At 41.8% G+C, this 18,124-nt stretch overlaps 1 protein-coding gene across 1 annotated transcript in view; it reads left to right on the forward strand.

Annotated features, from left to right (window-relative positions):
- The window catches only part of MBOAT2 (membrane bound O-acyltransferase domain containing 2), a 133,132-nt gene that overhangs the window by 87,137 nt on the left and 27,871 nt on the right, over positions 1-18,124 (forward strand). The window contains exons 4-6 of the mRNA XM_029052238.1: positions 2,584-2,679; positions 6,723-6,778; positions 17,843-17,897. Coding sequence (XP_028908071.1) covers positions 2,584-2,679; positions 6,723-6,778; positions 17,843-17,897 — 207 coding nt within the window. The remainder of the gene's footprint in view (positions 1-2,583; positions 2,680-6,722; positions 6,779-17,842; positions 17,898-18,124) is intronic.

Genomic DNA, 18,124 nt, shown 5'->3' on the forward strand with positions numbered 1-18,124 from the left:
AGGTCACACAGCAGACAAATGGCAGAGCTGGGATTAGAATCCAGGTCTTTTTGACACCCAGACCCGTGCTCTGTACATTAGGCCAAGCTACTTCTCTAGGTTGCAATTTGGGAATCAAAATGTTGAACTTGAGTCCTGATCCAGTGCTTAGAACAGTGCTTGGAACATAGTAGGCACCTAAACTCCTCACTACTGGCTTCAAAGCTCTCCATCACCTTGCCCCCTCCTACCTCATCTCCCTTCTCTCCTTCTAGAACCCAGCCCATACACTCCGCTTCTCTACCGCTGACCTCACCGCGTTCTTTTCTGTCCCACTGTCGACCCTTGGCCCATGTCCTACCTCTGTCCTGAAAGCCCTCCCTCCTTACATCTGCCAAACTAGCACCCGTCCCCCCCTTCAAAGCCCTACTGAAAGCTCACATCCTCCAATAGGCCTTCCCAGACTGAGTCCCCCTTTTCCTCTGCTCTTCCTCCCCTCACTATTGCCCCTACTCCCTCCCTCTGCTCTGCCTCCCCCTCCGCCCCACTACACTTGTGTATATATGTTCATATTCATCTATTTATTTTATTAACAGTATATATATATCTATAATTATATTTATTTATATTGATACTATTGATGTCTGTCTACTTGTTTTGTTGTCTGTCTCCCCCTTCTAATTTGTATTTGTTAAGCACTGTCCTAGTGCTTAGAAGAGATACAAGGTTGTCCCACTTGGGATTCACAGTCATGATTCCCATTTTACAGATGAGGTAACTGAGGCACAGAGAAGTTAAGTGACTTGCCCAAAGTCACACAGCTGACAAGTGGCAGAGTCAGGATTAGAACCCATGACCTCTGACTCCCAAACCCAAGCTCTTTCCACTAAGCCACGCTGCTGTGAGCCCGTTGTTGGCTAGGGATTGTCTCTATCTGTGGCTGAATTGTACTTTCCAAGTGCTTAGTACAGTGCTCTGCACACAGTAAGTGCTCAATAAATACGATTGAATGAATGAATGAACAAATACCATTATTATTATTATTATTATTATTATCCTACCCCATAGTAGACAGGTTTACTTGCCAGAAGTTAAGTACCATTTTTTTGCCCCAATATTTGTATGTTCTTTGTGAATCGTCTGCATCTTGGGCATCACTAGCAGCTGAGAGTAAAATAACTGTGTCAGCACTGTTCTAAGCACTGGGTTAGGTACAAGATAATCGGGTTGGACACAGTCCCAGTCCACATAGGGCTCACAGTCCAAGTTGGAGGTCAAAGGATTTAATCCCCATTTTACAGATGAGGTAACTGGGGCACAGCTAAGTTAAGTGCTTTGCCCAAGGTTACACAGCAGACATGTGGCAGAACTGGGATTAGAATCCAGGTCCTCTGGCTCCCAGGTCCATTCTCTTTCCACTAGGCCATACTACTCATTTTGTTGTCTCATCATTCCTGATATGTCAGTCTCCAGTCCTTTCTCCCCACTTAAACCTTTAGATTGTGAGCCTCCTGAGGAACAAGTCCATCTCAAAATTCCCACCTCTCTATTCTCTCCCAGCCTTAGTATAGCACTCTGCAGACAGTAAACATTTATTAAATTCTACTCTTCCTCCTCCTATTACTACTCTCCTTCGTATAACCAGCCCAGAGCTGCTTGGATGGGGCTACCAGAATAAGACTGCCAAAAGCAGATGCCATGGTTCTTCTGCTGGTGGCTATTGGAGGGACCAGACAGCGCTGAGTGAAGTAACTTTTGGAGGGGTGGCTTGGGTTATGGTTTAGACACTGGAGTTACTCATTCACAGCCATATTATCATCCGATGTAATGGTGACTGTTATACTTTGAAGAGTACTGTTTTCGCTGTCAGAAGTTGAAGCGGTGTCCTGTAAGTGATACATCCCAAACTAGGTTCTGAATCAGTACATGCTTCCCAAGATAATTGAATTTTTTTATTTTTCTCTTCACAAAAGACAGATCTAGCAGTTTAATTGTACCCTATAGTTCTTGTTGAGGTATTTAGTAACGTTTCTAGTTTAATTACAGTTCTAGTAACATTGTCAGATAATCTAGGTAATAAAAATTAGAAATTAAGATGGCTTTTTAAATGAATGAAATAACTACAGTTTTTTCATTTTTGATTTGGGTAGCTCAAATCACATTTAAACCTGGCATTTTCAGGAAGGCTTTGAAGGTGGGAAGAATAGTGTCAGGAAGATTTGAAGTGGTAGGAAATTTCAGGCGATGGAACAATATAAGTAGAGATTTGGAAACGACAGAGTTGAGAGTGAGACTTAGGAAGAGCATGAGGTGGGGTGCAGTGCCTAAGCAGAAAACAGTTTCCCCAGAGGCCTCCATTTTTCTTGTTGCCTTCCCTTTACAATATAGTCATTCATTCAGTCAGTCGTATTTACTGAGTGCTTACTGTGAGCAAAGCACTGTACTAAGCACTTGGGAGAGTACAATACAACAACAAACAGACACATTCCCTGCCCTCAACGAACTCACAGCATGAGTAGGAGGTTGGGTGCAAATGAAATTCATTTTTTATTGGATTTAGAATTTTTAAAAATGATAATAATTATCCTATTCTTTGCTTTTCAGATACTGTTTTGTGTTTGCTTTGGGCTACCTCACAGTATGCCAAATTACTAGAGTCTATATCTTCGATTATGGACAATATTCTGCTGATTTTTCAGGGTAAGAAAAACATTTTAATTCAATGTGGTGGATGCTGCTCTGTCTACAGAATAAATTGGTAGAAAAGGTGGATGTAAATGTACTTTTTATTTTAAAATAGAGTGATATAGTTGAGACTGTAGTTATTTTTAAGTAAGATTATCTTCGAGGATTAAAGAAGGTGGCCTAGAGCCAGAATGTTCTGTAGAATAACTGTAAAAATGTGGTATTTTTAGAGATAATCCATTAGGTTTTAGATTATTGCGAGATAATGGAACTACTTGTTAGAATATAATATCACATATTAGACTTTTTAAAAATCTGGATTGTATAGCTTCATATTATTGGCTTCTGATAGAATTGGGAAGCTTGAGGGAGAAAGTCCCCAGCATAGTAACTTTTCTTCCAAATATGCTGCCAAGTTTGATTACTGCCTAGCATTCTCAGTGGGCAGGAAGCTTCTATGTTTGTGAACAATGATGATGTTGATGGTGCTGTTGAATCTGGTCATTCTAGTCATCACTGGCCATTATGCCCTCTAGGCTGTAAGCTCATTATGGGCAGGGATTGTGTCTGTTTATTGTTCTATGGTAATCTTCTAAGTGCTTTGCACACAGTAAGTGCTCAATAAATATGATTGAATGAATGAATGAATAACTTGCCCAGATGAGCAGAGTGAACCCTTTTGGGGCCCTGAAGTTCCATTCCAGACAACGGAAGAGCTAATTTACTAAGTGATACCTGTGTTGAATTAACTCTCCTTACCTAGGTGAGCAATTTATCCTAGGCCCCAGGTTTTCACTCTGACTTCAAGCATTCCTAGCAAAGCACCTGATGGGCACTTCTTCAACTTAAGGCAGAGAAACAACTACCAAAGAGCGAGTGAGAAAGTGAGATGATAGCTGCCCTTGATTTAAAAGATATTATGTTTGTTTGGCAGGGTACCGCAAATACTAGACTGGAAGCTCGTTATGGGCAGGGAATGTATCTGCTAATTCTGTTTTACTCTCCCAAATGCTTAGTATGGTGCTCTGCACATGGAAAGCATTTAATAAATACCACTAATTGATGAATTGATTGATACACCAGCATTCTTTTACTGAAATCCTGTTAATTGAGAATTATTTCAGCCATGAAAGTCAGCAGGAGTTGAAGGAACTTAGATGAGGTCTAAAATTAATTAGGCAAGAATTTTAGTGAAAACAGTGTTGCATATGAGTAGAAATAAACAATTCTGATGTTTACTTCCTTCAGATTCACTGGTACTAATAAGTGGAGTCAGGGTTGTTGAGAGAATTTTGTCAGCTGATGTAAAATTTGGCAGTCTGACGCAAATTTTAAACCTGTGGGTGCAGGCAGTTATCACAATTTCCTACACTTGAAGGGTGACCCAGTGCTCATTTTGGCCATGTTAAGTTCTCAAATTTTCTATCTCAAAAAAACCCAAAAAACAGAGGACAGTAAAGCGGTGTTCTTTTCTATGCTAGACTTCTTCGAGGGCAGGGGTTTGGTGCTGGGGGTTTTGTTTGAAAGAGAAGATTGGGCAGCAGGAGCGTCCATAATAGCACATAACAGTTACGATAGTGCATTGTGACTGGTGATGGAAAGATTAGCTTCTCAGCTACAAGCTGGTAACATGAGCCTTGTGAGGTAATGAAAAAGCATTTTAAATAGTCTGCTCTTAAGGTCAAATGTCATGCTGGAATTCTTAAATCCAAAATGTGTGGATTTAAAACTAGCAGGAGATCAAAAATAATGAATAGAATGTCAACCTTGATTATTAACTCTATCATGAAAAAGTCTGACTGGTTTGAGGCAACTGAAGATTTCTCATGGTTCCTATTACATGTTCAAAAGTTTTCTGGATGTGGCTGTTACTTAAACTGCTCCTTGCCCTACTTGAAAGGGACAGGACCCTCAGAAGCAGCATGGCCTAGTGGAAAGACCACGGGCCTGGAAGCCACAAAGACCTGGGTTCTAATCCCAATTCCTCCACTTGCCTGCTGCATGACCTAGGGCAAGTCACTTAACTTCTCTGTGCCTCAGTTTCCTCCTCTGTTAAATGGGAATCAATACCGTTCTTCCTCTGTCTTAGGCTATGGGCCCCTAGTGGAACAGGGACTGTCCCCAACCTGATTATCTTGTATCTACCCCTGTGATTGGTACATAGCACTTAACAGGTAGCACAATCACTATTATTATGGTGTATGGGCATGTAAGCTGTCCCTCTAGATCGTAGGTTTGTTGGGAGCCAGTACTGTGTCTGTTATGTTGTTGTGTTGTGATCTCCCAAGTGCTTAGCAGAGTGTTTTGCATACAGCAAGTGCTTAATAAATACAGTTGATTGATTGAGTGAGTGAGTGGCATCACCCCTGGGAGAGTGTCTCTCCCCTCAACAGTTTCTGTGCAGTGGGCCTGGGTGCCCAGACAGTAGAAGAGATGTAGAGGTTCCAAGCTGCCCCTTCTTCTGGCCATTTTGGTGGCGCTAATAGGTAGTGAAGGCCATTTCAATCAAACGCTCCCCAAAATTGCACTGAGATAACAGGAGGAAGTTTTCATCAAAAGGAAAAAGTTGGTTCATGAGGATTCTTGTGCAAGTCTTTCTGGTGGTAGAAAGTCAATGCCTCCTGTACCCAAAGTCATAGTCATAGTTGAAGTCTCTGAGATTTCCCCACATGGTGAAGCTTTGGCATGAGAATATGGAGCCAGTAAATGAGTATGGAGCCTGGCTTCTTGCCATGAGATTTCAGTGTTGCTTGCAAGTGCTCCAGATATTTTGCTATGCTGCCCCATTCCCTTCTCAATGCTTGATGTCTGTAATTAGTTCTCCTATCCGTAATTATTGCCCCTAGCTGTAGTGCATTTTACTAACTGTCACCCCCACTGGATTGTAAACTCCTCACCGGCAGGGATTGTGTCTACCAGTTTTATCGTATTGAACCCTCCCAAGTGTTTAGAACAGTGCTCTGCACATAGTAAGTATTCAGTAACACTGATTGATAGTCTAAAGTAGAGTTGTCCTTGCCTGGGAAGTTAAATGCATGTCTGTCAGCAATCAAGCATTAATGGAGATAATCTTCAAAATTTCCTTTCCAGATGTCATGGAGGGTTCCGGTGGTGCTTCAGTGAATTACCTTGGCTTCTCCCCAGATTCTCTATCTTTTGCCGAATTGTACATTCCAAGTGCTTAGTACAGTGCTCTGCACATAGTAAGCGCCAATAAATACTATTGAATGAATTCTCCTGGCCAACAGTTTTCCTTGGGTTGTTAATGATGAATCTTCTTTTCTCTGAAATTGAGATCAGATATTCCAGCATGGAACAAATTCCAGTCAAGCACATTCTTAAATCTGGTTATTGTCTTCAAAATCTCCTAGTTAAGAAGTCAGGACTCTCAACAGGAACTTCTGAGAGTTGATGTTTTTCAGCTTTTATTGTTAGGGTCCATCCAATTTCTTTACAAAGTAGGGATTGAAGATTCTCTCGTTTGGTTGGATCCTTGAGATCCTTGGCACTGATCTTCCACAGATGTCACTCCTGTTGTAAGTGACATAATTTAGAAGCCATTTAAAATTACATAACTGAGCTAATAAGGCAGTCTAAATCCAGGGAACTTCAATTCCTGGTTCAGATTATCGGGGGGATCTTTGCATTTCAAGACCTTGTGACTCCCAGGCTCATGCTGTACCCACTAGGCCACGCTGCTTCACTAATGAACAAACAAATTGCTTTAGTTCATTAGAGAGCCAAGAAAGAACGATTAAACAGATGGAAAATTAAGATGCATGAAAACGGTTAAAGAAATTGTGATAATTCTCCTTGAAAAAGTGAAGCTGAGGAGTGTATAGTTTATCCTCTAAACCTACATTTTGGGATAAAAAAATTGCTACTTACTTGAACAAAGCAACTACTAAATTCTCCTGTTCAATACAGATTTCGTTGTGCCTAATAGGATTTTCTGATTACCTCTTGTCTCAGAGAAGGGGAAGCAGCCTTTTTTAGGATTCAAAAAGTTGCATTTATAATTTCCCTTTTAAAAAATAAATGTTCTTTTTTTCCCACAGCCCAATGATGATAATTACTCAGAAGATCACTAGTTTGGCTTATGAGATTCATGATGGTAAGATGTATGAAACCTTTTTCCTTGAAGTCTACATAATTTTGCTTTACTTTTTCCCAATTTTTTTCCTATTTTGTGCGACCATTATCACAATCCCAGATTTTCATAAATGTCCCAGAGTATTAGAAAGAATATGCTTTATATCTAGACTGTAAGCTCCTTTTTGGCAGGGAACATATCTACCAATTCTGTTGTACTTTCTCAAGTGCTTAAGTACAGTACTCTGAACACATTGGTTCAATCAATACCATTAATGATCTCCTACTAGATATTTAAGTCGTTTGTTTCCTTATTCATTGGCCTAATTCAGCAAACTGTTTCCTACTTCTCCCCCACAACACCTCAAAAAACCCCCAGTCCTTCACGAAACAAAGGAACAATTGCCTGGCTATATGATAAATTTAAGTTATGTACCCACAGCTCAAAGGAAATTGAGTGTGGGTTGCCTCTTGATTCAATTATCTCTGTTGTGCTTTCATGGGAATTTGAGTGTATTTGACTACAAATAGCTTCTGGTCAGGATGGCAGTGGAGAGTGTGGGCGTGTCTACAGATGTCTCTTTTGAACAGTTCAAAATTTTGTGGGCAGCTGAAAACTTTTGCAATTTAGCCTCAAAGATGAGGTATTTGTCATTGGAAGTGTGTCACTAATTGCATTTATTGAGTGCTTACTGTATACAGAACAGTGTATACAGAGTTGGTAACAGAGTTGGTAGACACATTCCCTGCCCACCAGGAGCCTGCAATCTAGGGGGGGAGATAGACATTAAAAATAAGGCAGGGACTGTGTGTGTTAATTGTTATATAGTAATAATAATAATGTTGGTATTTAAGTGCTTACTATGTGCAGAGCACTGTTCTAAGCACTGGGGTAGATACAGGGTACTCAGGTTGTCCGACGTGGGGCTCACAGTCTTCATCCCCATTTTACAGATGAGGTAACTGAGGCACAGAGGAGTTAAGTGACTTGCCCACAGTCACACAGCTGACAAGTGGCAGAGCCGGGATTTGAACCCATGACTTCTGACTCCCAAGCCCGGGCTCTTTCCACTGAGCCATACTGCTTCTCTAATAATAATGTTGGTATTTGTTAAGTGCTTACTATGTGCAGAGTACTGTTCTAAGCACTGGGGTAGATACAGGGTAATCAGGTTGTCCCACGTGAGGCTCACAGTTAATCCCCATTTTACAGATGAGGTAACTGAGGCACAGAGAAGTGAAGTGACTTGCCCACAGTCACACAGCTGCCAAGTGGCAGAGCTGGGATTCGAACCCATGACCTCTGACTTCCAAGCCCTGGCTCTTTCCATTAAGCCACACTTGTACTCTTCCAAATGCTTAGTATGGTGCTTTGCACTCAGTAAGCACTCAATAAATATGATTGAATGAATGAATAAATTAATTTCAGATGTAGACATAAGTGCTGTGGGGCTGAGGGTGGGGTGAATAAAAAGCGTGCAAATCCAAGGGCAAGGGTGATGCAGAAAATAGTGGGAGAAGAGGACTGTATAATTACTTCCGCAGAGATAGGCGCAAGCTTGATAACTCAGTGGGCTTTTAATTCTTCCAAGTGTTTCCCTTTGTTACCAATGTGGCTAAACTGCATCTTCATAGAAAAAGTCCCAGTACATGTTTTTTAGACTCAATCTCAAACAAGACGAGATCATAAACAATGAAGTTCTGGAACATATAAGTATTGAAACTATGCTCACTTTTTAGAGCGTGAGCCCCACGAGGGTTAGGGTCTGTGATTGATTCCCCCCTTTGTATTTGCTCTCAGCACTTGGTACAGGGATCAGCACATAATAAGCACATAATAAGCACTATTACTACTTAACATAGCTATGCTGGGTGGGACACGTGAGGAAAATAAGTGACAGCAGAGTACCAGACTACTAGTGTACACAATTGAAATAGGGAAACCAAAAGCAAGGAGGGCAGAAGAAATGCTTTAAGAACATAGTAAAGTAATAATAATAAAATAATAATAATAATGGCAATTGTTCTTAACTTATGCCAAGCACTGGGATAAATACAGAATAATCAGGTGTCATATGGGGTGCACATGACCTAGTAGCAAGAGCATGGGCGTGGGAGTCAGAGGACATGGGTTCTAATCCCAGCTCTGCCACTTGTCTCTCTGAGTGACCTTGGGCAAGTCAGTTCACTTCTCTGTGTCTCAGTTACCTCATCTGTAATATGGGGCTTATAACTGTGACCCCCATGTGGGACAGGGACTGTGTTGAACCTGATTACCTTGTGTCTACTCCAGCGCTTAGAACAGTACTTGGCATATTAAGCGCTTAACAACTACCATGATTATTATCATTATTAAGTAGGAGGGAGAGCAGGTATTAAATCCCCATGTGGCAGATCAGTGAACTGAGGCCAAGAGACATTTGGTGACTTGCCCAGGATCACATAGCAGATAAGTGGTAGAACTGGGATTAGAGCCCCAGTCTTCTCACTCTCAGGCTCGTGCTCTTTCCGCTAGGCCATGCTGTTTCCCAGAAAACAAAACTGCATCCCAGCTGAAAATCGGGAACTGAATGCTGAGGATAGACCTGCTTGGCATACTTGCCAAGGAGCAGGGAATGGCTCTTCTTGAGCAAAAGATTAGTATGGAAAGAGACAAGGAGGCAAAAGAGAAAGCAGCACCAGGTGCCACAAACATTAAACACAGTAACACAACAAGGGGGCAGCCTTTTTTCTGTGCCCTTGTGTTTGGGATTGTGGATTCCACATTGGACTTTTTGATAACCTCTCATAGGTGAACTTCACCATCATTGATATCTTTTTCAAATACAGAGCACAATTTTGTCAGAGAACATCAACGATAATAACAAAAGTGAAAAAAGATAATCGTGTTGAAATAGTGAATGGAAAAACCATATTTAACTTTTCACTGAATAGTAAGATGAATTCTTGGTTTAAAGGATCCTAGTCAGAAGGTGCCTGATACGGTGTTCTGCACACAGGAGACGTGAATAAGTAGCATTGATTGAGGAAGGTCAAGACCAGGGTACTCCTATTGGAGATATCTTTCTGACGGTGCTGAGGGAGTTCTCTGTATAAACAAGAAATTTCCTACCTTATTCTTAGGTCCTAAAATTTGCTTAGATCCTTCCAACCATAAAAAGGTAGGACTATCAATCAGGGTTTACTAATATCCCTTTCTGAATTGAAGCAGGATAGGGTATTTTTTGTGTTCATTTTAAATCATTGCTACACTTGAGAGGCATTCATTTGATTCCCATTTCTCTAAGTTATCTCTGCCCCAAAAGGACTCACATAGCAAAACATCCTTAGCAATGGATTAATTTCACTACTATGTGGGGTGGGGGGGGTACATTTAAATAGAAGGACCAAGTATAAAATCAATGCCATTCACCGGTTCTGAATAAAATAACCGAAATTTAGAAAAAGACTATATGTTTCAGTCTGATTTTCCATTCCCCATTTTGTGGAAGTTCTACTGTACATCTATCCTCTGTTCAAATCCTTTTACACACTCACATTGTCTTTGTCTCTTGGCAACACTTCTCTTTAACACATTTTCTTCTGAATTAAAGGGTTGCTTTAAACATTCATGGGCACAATTGTTCATCCTTATAAAAATGTTTTGACTTCACTAGGATGAACTATGTCAAATATGAAAATAAGCAAATTTCTGTCTGACAAATGTTATCAGGGCAGCTGGCTTTATCTTGTTTGTCCAGGAATGAAATTTTCATATAGAATAGACATCTATTTAGTTGTTGAACTCCTGATGCCCCCAGAAAACAAGCTGTAAATCTCATGAGTCAACCACTGGGAATACAATTTGTACATAAAACACTGTAAAATAATTGGTGTGTGTTTGTGCAGACATGGCAACTTTTCCACCTCTGTAGCATTTCATATTTGTATACACTGCTCTGTTACCGTTGTGGTCTGCTTCCAATTTTAATTGGATGAAATTTCATTTTTATGGTGTTTAAGTGCTACTATGTACCAGGCACTGTATTAAGCATTAGGATAGATATAAACTAACCAGATTGGACACAGTCCATGTCCCACATGGGGCTCACAGTCTTAGTCCCTATGTTGCAGATGAGGTAACTGAGGCCTAGAGAAGTTGTGGCTTGCCCAAGGTCATACAGTAAGCAGGTGGTGGAGCTGGGATTAGAACTCAAATTCTCTGACCCCCAAACCTGTGCTCTTTCCACTAGGCCATGCTGCTTCTCAGTGTGGTTATGAAGAGGGAGAGATTTCCATTCACTCATTCGTTCAGTCGTATTTATCGAGTGCTTACTGTTTCCAGTCCAGAGAGGCATGGCATGTGTGAAGGGTCAGTGGTAAGATGGATGCTATTAATGGAAAAATAATAAGCACTTGCTACATACCAAGAACTGTGCTAAAGCTCCGGGATAGAAAAAGAGAATCAGATCAAACACAGTCCCTGTCCCACATGGGGCTCACAGTCCGAGAAAGAGAACAGGTATTTTATCCCAGTTGAACTGATGAGGAAATGGGGGCACTGGGAAGTTGTGACTTGCCCATGGTTATACAGCAGGCAAAGAGCAGAGCCGGGACTAGAATCCAGGTCTCCCGGCTCCCAGGCCTATGCTCTTTCTGCTAGGCTAACTACACAGCCTCCTCTGTCGGCATTCAAATAAGATATGAGTAGGTAGGGGCTGCGTCTACCAACTCTGTTGTATTATACTCTCCCAAGCACTTAGTACAGTTCTCTGGACACAGTAAGCACTCAATCGATATGATTGATTGATTGAATACTCATTGTGTGTTCTCTAGCATCAATCTGAAAAAAGAGAGAAAATAGAATTGCCATATTTCGGTATAGTCCGTACATAAATTCTGATTTTGTTGTTGCAAATTCTAAGGAGGATGTTAAAGACATATTGAGACCAAAATATATTTCTCATAGGAAATGATGGGTGATCCATAGGAGGGAGTTAATGAGTGACTGAAGAAAAAGATTAACCTGGAGATTTAGAAATAGAACAGACCCTTAGGTAGTAGAGCTGGATGTTGTGGACTTGGAAGAATGACTTGCTGGGTGATTAATATTAGTAGTAATAATAATAATAATGTTGGTATTTGTTAAGCGCTTACTATGTGCAGAGCACTGTTCTAAGTGCTGGGGTAGACACAGGGGAATCAGGTTGTCCCACGTGGGGCTCACAGTCTTAATCCCCATTTTACAGATGAGGGAACTGAGGCACAGAGAAGTTAAGTGACTTGCCCACAGTCATACAGCTGACAAGTGGCAGAGCTGGGATTCGAACTCATGAGCCCTGACTTCAAAGCCCTTTCCACTGAGCCACGCTGCTTCTCTAGTAGTAGTAGTAATGGTAATTATTAAGTGCTTACTATGTGCAGAGCACTGTACTAAGCACTGAGAAACAATATCCAGGTTGGAATTAAGATACGGGCCATGTCCCTTGGGGGACTCACAAACTACTAATATAAATGGGGAGAAGGGACTGGCATCAGATACCTAAAGGAGAGGGCTGAAATGGGTGGTAGAGGCAGAGGATATGGGTTTTAAATAACGTAGTGGTGACAGCTGACAGGAGCAATTTAGTCCGGAAATGCCTTGGGGCTGAGGATCATGCCGATCCCTCCGTCTTTCCCCAGAAGCGAGGTAGAATGAGGGAAGATGAGGCCACTTGGTTACAAGAGAAAACCAGGTCTAGCCATGATGAGCATTTGCAGGGAGCAGGACAGGAATATTCCCAAGATGAAGGGAAATTTTCCCATGACAGAGCAGAGGTTACAGGGGCCACAGTGAAGCAGGGTGGTGGCTGTGGGTGGATGATGGCAGGGAGAATTTCAGGGTAAGGAACCTTTTGGATTGAGATGTGTCGGTGGGCACTGTTGGACGTGGGTGGCTTGAGGCATCAGTGAGGAGGACAGAGTGTGGCATGCAGAGGGAAGGGTGAATGTAGACATGAAGAGTGGAGTGTCCTCAACTGAGAACCAGTGAAGTAGCTGGAGGCATCAGGGATTATGTTTACCCAGTCAGCCAGTCAATCAGTATGGTATTTACTGAATGCTACTGTCCACAGAGCATTGCACAAATGATTTGGGAGAATATAATACAATTAGTAGACCTGAATCCCACCTTCAAAAAGCTTACAATTTCATTCAATAGTATTTATTGAGCGCTTACTGTGTGCAGAGCACTGTACTAAGCGCTTGGAAAGTACAGTTCAGCAACAGAGACAATCCCTCCTCACAACGGGCTCCCAGTCTAGAAGGGGAGAGACAGACATCGAAAAAGTAAACAGGCATTAATAGCATCAATATAAATAAATAGAATTGTAGAATTTAGCAATAGAGACAAATTATATTTCAAATACAAAGAAGTAATAATCATTTAGTGCTTATTGTGTGCAGAGCACTGAACTAAGTACTTGGGAGCGTATAGTATAACTGAGTTTGTAGACATGTTCCCTTCCCACAAGGAGTTTACAGTCTAGAGGGGATGATAGACCTTAAAATAAATTACAGATATATACATAAGTGCAGTGAGATGAGAGTGGGGTGAATAAAGGGTACAAATGCGAGTGTGGGGGTGAGAGAAGGGAGAGGGAGCAGGGGAAATGAAAGCTGAGTTGGGGAAGGCTTCTTGGAGGAGATGTGATGTCAATAGGATTTGATAGTGGGGAGAGTGGTCGTCTGTCGGATATGAACAGGGAAAGCAGGATGTAGGCAAGCAGTAGGCAGCGAAATAGATGACTTCGCGATACAGTGAGTAAGTAGGTTGGCATTTGAAGAGTGAAGTGAGCATGCTGGCTTGTAGAAGGAAATCAGTGAGGTAAAATGGGAGGGAGTAGGATTGAGATTTGAGGGCTTTAAAGCCATTGATAAGGAGTTTCTGTTTGATAAGGAGGTGGATGTGCAGCTCCTAGAGGGTCTTGAGTGGGGAAACATGGACTGACCTTTTTTTTAGAAAAATGATCTGGGCAGTAGAGTGTAGTGTGGCCTAGAAGGTAGAACACGAGCTTGGGAGTCAGAAGGACCTGGTTCTGATCCTGGCTCCATCACCTGCTTGCTGTGTGACCTTGGGCAAGTGGGTCACCTCACTTCTCTGTGCCTCTGTAAAATGGGGATTAAGACTGTGAGCCCAAAGTGGGACAGGGACTGTGTGCAACCTGATTTGCTTGTATCCTCCCCAGTGCTTAATACAGTACCTGGCACAGAGTATACACTTAACCAAAACCAAAATTGTATTATTATTATTATCATTATTATTATGATGTGTGGACTGAAGTGGGGAGAGACAGGAGACAGGGAGGTAAGCAAGGAGGCTGATGCAGTAGTCTAATGTGAGATAGGATAAGTGATTGAATCAGCATGACAGTAGTTTGGATGGAGAGGAAAGGGCAGATTTTAATAGTGTTGTGAAGGTAGAACCTGCAGGATTTGGTGACAGACTGAATAGGGGTATGTAAGGTATGTACTGAAGTGCCATGGGGGGGGGGGGGGGGCGTGTGTGCTTAGGTTGGGAGGAAATGCTCAAATGGCATCTGCCTGGAGGTGTAAAGTGAGGGGATTAGAAATCAGTTCTGAGGACTTCCTGGGGGAGATATGATTTCAGAAAGGTTTTGAAGATGAGAAGGACATTGGTCTTGGCAGATGAAGGGGAATGGAATTTCAGGCAGGGAAGGCATGAGGGACAAGAAGGAGGAACAGTGAGTAGCTTAAGCAGAACCAAACCTGACACTTGCAGCATATTGAGGGAAGGCTGGATAGTAGGAAAGAGAGAGTTTATTGAGTGCCTGAAAGCTAATGGTCGCAAATTCCTGCTTGATGTGGAGAGGAGTGAGGTGCCATTAGAGGTTTGGAAGGGATGGGTGTGGCCAGGGAATGGGTCTGTTATATTGTTATATTATACTCTCAAGTGCTTAGTACAGTGTTCTGCACGCAGTAAGTGCTCAATCAGTAAATGCAGTTGTCTGACTGAGACATGCCGGAAACTGGAAAGAGTGAGAACTTGGTCAATGAAGCAGTAACTTTCACCTTTGGCCTCCCATAGTTTGCCTGCACCATTTACCAGCTTGCCTACTTTGGAACTGATAGTGAAAGAGGAATGTGTTCATTCCCCTCCAAAAGGAACATTTTCTTGCTCTAGTCTTTTTGTGTATTTAAACCATTAGTATTTCTTGTTTCTTTGTTATTCAGCTAGAATCAATCTAGCGTGTTTATTTAGCACTTACTGTGTGCAGAGCACTGTACTAAGGTTGGGAGAGTGCGGCGTAAAGCGGTGGTAGACACACTCCCTGTCCACATTGAGTTTACAGTCTAGAGGGAATGTTTCATAACCTAATGCTTCCTACGCGCTTTTGTCTTTCCCACTGTATCTTCTATTCGACAAGTTTCTCAGATATTTCCAGCAATATCTTGCAGCTGTGATTATTTTGAAGTCTGACTCTAGTGAACTGGAAAACAAAATAAATCCCTAGCACATAACAGTCTCCCTGCAGTTAGCTAGCTGTCCTCTCCAAACATATATTTTCATCATTTCCACAGCCTCTATGCTGTTGATACAGCCTGTAATCCCTGACTGAAGAAAAGAATTAAGTGTTACCAGAGCCATATTTGTGGAGGGAACAAGGATGGAAAGAATCCATCAATTGGTGGTATTTATTGAGTTCTTACTGTGTGCAGAGCACCTGATTATAGCACTTGGGAGAGTATCACAGAGTTAGGGGGCATATTTGCTGCCCACAAGGAGCTTGTGGTCTGGAGGAGGAGCTTACAGTCTAAGTTCATACAATCTACATCCAGGTGAGAAGGACTCTGTTTCTAGGCTTTTCTCGTAACCTCAGGCTGTAAGCACCTTGAGGTCAGGGATCATTTCTACCAACTCTCCTGTATTCTCCCAAGTGTTTATTTAGTACAGTACTCTGCACACAGGAGGCCCTTGAGAAATTCTATTGATCGAAATCCCAGGAGAAAAGTTCCTTTATTGGTGGAGATACTGTTATGGGAGTAGAAACAAGTAGAGTCCCTAAAAATCTTTTAACCTGCCCCATGCAGACCTGACCGGTGAATTTTCTGAGGGGGTGGGAGGCCTCAGAAGGATGAGGAACTATCTACTGGTTTCTATTGGCCACGTAGTGGTGCCCCTCCGAAAGCCCAGATAACCAAACATATTGGAATTGTGTCCACATCTGTGTTCTACAATTACTATGGTCATGAACAAGTACATTTTGAGTGTCAATTGCATAGAATTATAGTAGGCACTAGAAAACGAGAGGGCAGGGACCACAATGAGTTTTAGTAAGCTGGTATGGGCCTCCATGCCACCCAAAATATTTGGTGTTCTCAATACCTATCGATAAAACTGTTATAGCATTTACTTGCATGAAGAATCTTTCTTGTCATTTCCACATAAATTTTACAGCATGTGTACCCATGCTAATTACCTTGAATACATATACTCTTAAGTGTAATGGCAATATACGTCTTCACATTTGGCTACAGCCTAGGCTGGGTGGAATCAGTTAATAGAGTGGATATGGTCCCCAGACCATAGTTCTCCAGCCCTTGCACTAAATAGACTCTGTCTTCCCACCAGGGATTTTATCCAGTTGTTTTATCTAGAATATTTGTAATTACAATCATGGTGTTTAAACGCTTATTGTGTGCCAAGCACTGTACTAAGTGCTGGGGTAGAAACAAGATAACCAAGCCAGACAGAGTCTCTGTCCTACACGGGGCTCACACTTTAAGAGGGAAGGAGAACAGGTATGTAATCCCCATTTTACAGATGAGAAAACTAAGGCACAGAAAAGTTGTGACTTACCCAAGGCCCTGTAGCAGGCAAGTGGCAGAGCAAGGAGTAGAGCCCAGGTTCTCTGATTTCCACTGTCATGTTGCTTCTCAACCCAAATATGTGCCTATATACATTCACAAAGTCAAAGGATTGAGTGGATAAAAAAATATGCTGGCTTGCAGAAGGGCAGGTGAAGTGAAATGGAAAATTCAAACAATCAGTCAATTAGATTTATTGAGCACTTACTGTGTGTAGAGCAGTGTACTGAGAGTTTGGGAGAGTACAGTCTAACAGAGTTGGTAGGCATGTTCCCTGCCCACACCGAATTTACAGCATACAGAGGGAGACAGCCATTAATATAAATAAATTACTTATGGACATATTCATAAATTTTGAGTGGCTTAGGGAGAGGTGAATAAAGGGTGCACATCCAAGTGCAAGGGTGATGTAGAAGGTAATGGGATCTAGAGGTGGAGAGTAGGATGTATCATGTCTAATCGGTACGGAGAGATTCCTTTTGTAGCCAGCAGTCCGTCCCAGGAGGGAGAAGGCCAAGAGTGTGCATGGGCTGGGCTATAAAAAGAAAGCTTGGTTAGAATGGGGAGGTGCAGTATAAAGATAGATAGGACTGGAGAAGGGTGGGCGAACAGTTGGTGGGGTGTGTTAAGGGGCAGTTAAAAACTGGCATTTAATCTTGGGATTCTGGGGAGCCATTTAGAGTACTATGAATAGTGGAGAAGTTTGAAGTGGTGGGCATGGGATTTAAACACTTTGATACTCACCCCAACCCTTGGGGTGCTATTTCCCCTATCTGTAAATTATTTCATTACATGTCTCCCCTTGTAGATGATAAGCTCCTCTTAACACCTCTATTTTATTGTATTTTCCCAAGCGCTCAGTGGAGTATAAACTCAGTGTGGGCAAGGAATGTGCCTGCCAACTCTGTATTGTTCTCTGCCAAGCGCTTAGTACAGTGCTCTGCACATAGTAAGCCTTCAATAAATTCCATTGATGATAATGATGATACACACAGTAAAATCCTAATAAATATGATTGATTAGGACTTTGGGCAAGTGATGTAAGCTCTCTATTCCTCAATTTCCTCCTCTGTAAATCCATAAAATAGCTCTCCCTATTTCCTAGATTGTGAGCCTCAAATGGGTAAAGGTCTGGGACACCAGGTTTCACTTTTCAGAAGAGGACATTTTGGAACAGGAAAGATGTCTTCTTTACCTCAGAGAAAAGACTATGATTTGTGAATGTGTTTGTATTTCACAGGGATGTTTAGGAAAGAGGAAGAATTGACTCCATCACAGAGGGGCCTGGCTGTAAGGTGGGTTGGCTTATGTCCAGCTGGTATGCCTTATTTTCATTTTTCAAGAATTAAGTTCAGTATTTTTGCAAAGTTTCTAGTCAAATTATGTAAAGAATAAAAAAGCAGTATCTATTCTTGGTGAAGAAGACTATTCAATGTAACATCTGCTGAGGGTGAATATTTTGTTTGAAGTGTCCATGACATAACCTGATTTATCAAAGAGCATTTGTTTAGGTATTATTGTG

The sequence above is a fragment of the Ornithorhynchus anatinus genome, chromosome X1, assembly GCF_004115215.2.
Source record: "Ornithorhynchus anatinus isolate Pmale09 chromosome X1, mOrnAna1.pri.v4, whole genome shotgun sequence".
Lineage (NCBI taxonomy): Eukaryota > Metazoa > Chordata > Mammalia > Monotremata > Ornithorhynchidae > Ornithorhynchus > Ornithorhynchus anatinus.